This window comes from Pygoscelis adeliae, unplaced genomic scaffold, assembly GCF_000699105.1.
Source record: "Pygoscelis adeliae isolate BGI_AS28 unplaced genomic scaffold, ASM69910v1 Scaffold386, whole genome shotgun sequence".
NCBI lineage: Eukaryota > Metazoa > Chordata > Aves > Sphenisciformes > Spheniscidae > Pygoscelis > Pygoscelis adeliae.
In genome coordinates, this window is record NW_008824940.1 from 470,384 (window position 1) to 476,049 (window position 5,666).

Below are 5,666 nucleotides of genomic sequence, written 5' to 3' on the forward strand. Positions count from 1 at the left end.
CTGTATGTTGCCAGCAGAGCTTGTTGACTCTGCTACGGAGCGAGCAGACAGAAGAGGAATGGACTGAACTCTGATTTTCAAAGGACCAAATGATCCGTGTGCCGCAGTGCAGCGTGTGGGCTCCCCTCCTTCCAGCCTCCATTTTGCTGGAGCTCATCTCCAGTGCGGACCTGGTTCGGTTCATACTGTTAATAACAGCGCCATCCCTTCCCTCCCACCCCAGCCTCAGTATGTACGTACGTGACACACATGAGGAGAGGCAGACAACACAGCAGATATACTGATCATCTAGTTTTAGGGTCTTATTTTCCTATTTGGTATGAATGAAAGTGTCCTGAACAGCCCAGGAAACGAGGGAGGACAGTGTAAAGTTACATTATCTTAATTTACCTCATTCCTTCTGCACTCGCCATGAGCTGAAGGCGTAGCTTCTCAGAAAACAGAGCTACAGTGAACACGTCTAGCTAAATAGTTATGTGAAGTTAAATTACTTGTCTTTTGTCACCATGTCATATTTTCAATGGCTCTGGGCCAGACAACAGAGCAATGATCAAAGTGAGGCCATTTGTCTGAACAACTGTTCACTGGTGACCACAACATCATTGGTCACAGCTGACCACAACACTCTGGCCATTGCAGAAGAACCCTACAGGGCTGGTGGCTCAGACTGGGCAACAACACTTGAGTCTGCTTATCTGAAAGAAAAAAGAAAAGGAAAAAGAAAAAAGAAAAGGAAAAAGAAAAAGAAAAAGAAAAAGAAAAAGAAAAAGAAAAAGAAAAAGAAAAAGAAAAAGAGAAGAAGAAATTAGAAAGGAAAGGAGGAAAGGAAGGAGGAAGGGAAGGAAAAGAAAGAAAAAGAAAAGAGGAACTAAGCCAGTGCTGATCTTCCAGCTGGCATTAATCTAAGTCAAACATGCCACATTGCAACTTCTTTTTCAGCATGCTGTGGTTCGAGTGCTGCATTTGTTTCTGTTTGTACAAACTGCAATAAAGAATCAGACACTCTTTTCTGTAATGCCCCCCAAAAATAACCAAAAATTCAGTATCAAATAGGAAGAGCTTATTAAAATCCCTTCTGAAGTGCGAGGGCATGGGGACGTTGTGTGGGACCGACTGTGGACCTGCACTGGAAGCAGGACATCAGGATGAGCACGCCACCGTAGCCTGACCCTGCCCTTCGCTGCTGCTGGCAGAGGCGAAGGCTTGCGGCAAGGCAGGAGCGTTACTTACCCCTCATCAGCGGGTTTGATAGAGACGTTGCAGATGCCTGGCCTCTGGCTCCTTGCGATTTGCTGGCGTTTTGATTTGTTCCCTCATCATCCATCTCGGCCCCTTCTGTCCAATTTCTGTTTTTTCACTTCGCGGTCAGTCTCGAGAGTTCAAATTCCATCGTCCCCAGCGAGCCCCCGGCGTTGGGAGTAATTTATTAAGCAGGCTCTGTGCACACGAGTCGAACAGACCTTGCAGCAGACTGGGACGTGGTGCTGGCAGCACTTTGTGCAGAAACTCGAGTACCTGGGCTGGGATTTAACGAAACAGCTCCCTGGCTGCCCTGGGAGGCAGCCAGATATCCAGCGAAGCGAGAGATGTGCCTGATGTCACATCCTCTCCAACGCTGCGCCCAATCGGGGCGCCCGCCATCTGTTTTTATCAGGAAGGAAATTCTTAGTTTGCCAAAAAAACAAGACAGAGAGAGCCAGTTCAACTAGTTGAGCAAACTCTGCCTGCAGGGGATTTGCAAAGAAAACCCGCAGAGATACGAGCGCGTGCGGATCTGCACCACTCCTGAGCAAGTTGTTTGGAGGCAACTTTGCCGTGCACCTCCCTGGACGCTGTGCAAAACCACCCCTCTTATCTGCCAAGCCCTGACGGTATGCAAGAAACGGAGAGCTGAATGCCTGCTGCGCAGCAGTGGTCGCCGCATACCCTACAGATATTGAAACCACATGTTTGGGGAGCTGCGCTTCCCACTGGAGGCCCTGTGCTGTCTCCATGGCATGGAAATCGCAGGGCTGCGCGGGCTTATTTCCTTCGCCCCCGGTTCAATTGATTTCACTGAGTCACAGTCACACCAGGGGTTTCGTATCTGAGCAGTGCCCTTTTATTTTTAAGCAATTTCTTGGTCTAAAACAAACGCTGCAAACTGACCAGTGAACAAATGGCAACGTTTTTTCAGAAGGACCTCCGCGTCATTTCTCTTGATCTGTTTGCAAAAATTCTGTTCTCACGGATCACCTCCATTTGCACTTTTTTCTTTCCCAAATTAGTATAATTTACAAGCGCAAAATCCTTTTCTGCCCCTGAATATCTGCTCATTTATGTACAAGTGCAAGTAGGCAGAACTTCCACGCAAAAGTCTATAAACCATACAAATAAAAGTTAAGTTGGGTTTTTTTTCAGTTTGTCTACTAGAACAGAATTTTCATTTGTGTATTTGGAGATACAAAGTTGTTAATCCTGGGCTAATTCTGATCCTAACTCTGTTGAGCCTAAGCAACTGCGATTCATCTTTATTCCTATTTATAACACATGCAAGAGATCTGGAATCATATTTAGGGTTTCTTTGCCCACATCTTTAAAAAAATCAGTTATGTTAAAAGATACAAAGAGCAGCTGAACGTCATCCACAAACCCCGCCAGCAGGGAATCTGTGAAGGCAACCTGGGCACATGCCGGCGCACAACTGCCGATGAAATATGGATGAGGACAGGGCCTGCCCCTTCCAGGGCTCTCCCTGCTGAATGCCCTCCTGGCTCCTGGGTTTGGCCCCGCATGCTGGATGCAAGCTGACACTTTGGTCTGACTGGAAATTACATTTGTGTCTTAGCCATTGAAATTTCATTGCCAAAAATATTGGGGGAAAAAAATGTGTAAACGGAGAAAGTGGTATAAATGTTGCTTTTGATGATTAACATGTAAAATGAGGAATGGTAAAACAATTTTTCCCCTTTAATATTGCTTGAGTTTAGCGGCTAGGTTGCCACATCTTACATTTAATCATATCTTTAGCAGTATTAGCAAACATGTCAGCAATTCCACCACTAAAAGGAATCAGCACATGTATCCAAATATGCAATAATAGGATTATTCACTTATAAGTGAAGAAACATTAGCTAAGAGCTTTAAATTCAACCATAGTACGAAGGAGCATACAAGACAGAAGTCCCTTAGTCCCTAGTCACCCACGGATAGGGAGACTTTGGCCATTTGGTCCTTTGACCGAGAGACCTGCTGACTATATAGGGTAATCGTTTGAACAGTCTGGTATTGGTTGCACGTATTTTGGTCATGCTGTGTTACATAAACCTCTGCCTTGACAGATGAGCTGTAGCCTGGTCTTCCTCGAGGCTGGCAAGGTTGCACAGAGTGCCTAACAAGGCCGATGAGTCTGCAGCCCTCCCCATGGGGGCGGACATCCCTGTCTTACATCACCCTTTCTGAAAGGGGGGCCTCCGAGATGCCCACAGCAGCCTGGCAGCCCACAGGCATGCTTTATCCTGGGCTGTTGGTGTCCCGGTCCGCATGTATTTGTATCTCATGGAGTAAATAGACATAGGGTTCACAAAAGGAGTTTCTGGTTTGATCACACTTGTCTTTTGACAGCACCAGACAGGCAAAGACCTGGGCGAAACCACAACAAGTGCAGGATCCAGTTGCCATATCTATTCCTCCCAAATAATTAGATACCTGTCCCCTGGGCTGGTCCTGAAGTCTTTTCTTGGTCAGAGCACCTCCAGTTCCTGTGATGATTGCCCTGTCTTTGTTCCAGCCTGGAACTCTCTTACATTACAAAACCCTACCTGTCTGCTAACAAACTGGAGAAGAACGACCCTTACCTGGGATGTAGCCATCCCATTTCTTGGTGCAAGCAGAATTTCTTCAGGCATTAATACTTAGCAACAATTCTACCCAAAATTAGGCACTCAGCTGGCTCTGGCTCTTTTTGGTAGGAGTATGAGGTAAAAAGACAACACAGCTAATAACTTCAAATCTACAAAAGGTTTGTAAGATTAAAAAAAATTTACACTCAAAATCTTCAAACAAGTACAGTGCTTTTATTTCAAAATGTACCTTATCTTATCTTTGCATCCTAAAGGCCCTACAGGCATAGACTGTGTTGAGCCATTAGGTGGGAAATTCAGGGAATCGGTAAGTGATGAGACAAGATTATTACCTCTATGCACACAGTGGGGGAAAGCCACCATTTGAAAGAAATGCTGCAGTCCCTGGAACCGCAGGGTTCGATCTCCCCCGAGCCCTGCCTAACCCATCTACGCTGCTATCTTGCACAGCAATCTTTGCAGGGTTAGGACAGTGCAGGGGGAGGCCAGCACAGGTCCCTTTGTCCATTAGGATTTAGGTGGTGCAGGGAGCTCTGCACAAGTTGGAGGCTCATTTCATACTGTGTATATATATATATGTGTATATGTATATATTTGTGTATATATATGTGTGTGTACATCCATATATATATATACAGATAGATATGTATGTATATTTGTGTGTGTATGCATGCGTGCATGTGTAGGTCTGTGTACACATATATAACCAAATTACATCTTCTACCCATTTCATTTCAAACCAAGTTTCTCCCATCACATGGTGGGAGAGCAGAAAAAGTACCTGCTAAGGGACCTATTAGAAGTGAACACCTTAGCCCAACACCCAGAACAAGAGGTTCCTCTGCACTTATTAAGGGACAAGATGGTCTACTTGGATTTACAAACTGACCTCAAAGAACTGAAAGAGACATTGGCTCATGCTCTCTTTCTTCAACTGGTGGTTGCAGTGGCAGTTCCCAGGCTTTGTCACTTCTGGAAATGCTTTTGTGGTCTTCACCCATGATGAATGAGACTTTATTTTCAAATCATAGGTCCATAAATATTTTTCTTGCAGCTTGTGAAAATGCAGGTTCCTGGGCCTCCCCACCTTTTGCATTTGTCCCCTGTGGTGTCCGCCACAGCCTCTCTCCAGCACATGCACACCTTTTCCTATAAGAATTATTTTCTCTTTGGCCAGATTTCACCTTTCAGGAATTTTCTGTGTCACATACCTTAACAAGGTTGGTACTTCTTACAGTTGTAAGGAGTCTAGTTTTAAATTCTGCTAACTGAGTTTGTAGTAGAGGCACAAAGAGTAAAAAGGCTGAATCAGCAACACAGAGAACAGAGTGAAAAAGAAAATTGCTTTTCTTCCCAATTGCACAATTGCATTCCTTTCTCTTTGCCGAGATTTTCCCCACTACTGTATGGGCAGCCAGGAAATCAACATGTGAGGTTCCTAAAGCCTCCATTATAAGACACGTACCGTTATCTCCCAAGACTAAAGCCGTATTGATCATGCCTACATTAGTGAAGCGTAAGTCCCTGGAGCTGTGAGCTCTAGAGAGCTTCAGAGGGAAGGTTCAAGCCCTGAAAAAATCGCTTTATTGTGAGCCCAAGCCCTCCTTCATTTCATCTGGAAGTGTGGGGCATGCTCAGAGCTGAGAGTGTAGTCACCTTCTCTGCTGACCAAGAACCATCTACAGTTATACTGTAGATGCCCTTATGCTGATATACATCCACATTACAGCAGAGAGTAGCTAGAAAACACATAGGTCCAGAGTTTGATGGACATTGTCTCTTGAGCTCTTGCTTCAGCTAGTAGCTCAGACATACCTTCAGAGA

At 45.1% G+C, this 5,666-nt stretch overlaps 1 protein-coding gene across 1 annotated transcript in view; it reads right to left on the bottom strand.

Annotated features, from left to right (window-relative positions):
- The window catches only part of ASB9 (ankyrin repeat and SOCS box containing 9), a 15,848-nt gene extending 14,137 nt beyond the window's left edge, over window positions 1–1,711 (bottom strand). Inside the window, exon 1 of the mRNA XM_009325462.1 lies at window positions 1,231–1,711. Coding sequence (XP_009323737.1) covers window positions 1,231–1,324 — 94 coding nt within the window. The 5' untranslated portion in view covers window positions 1,325–1,711. The remainder of the gene's footprint in view (window positions 1–1,230) is intronic.
- Between the last annotated feature and the right edge of the window lie 3,955 nt (window positions 1,712–5,666).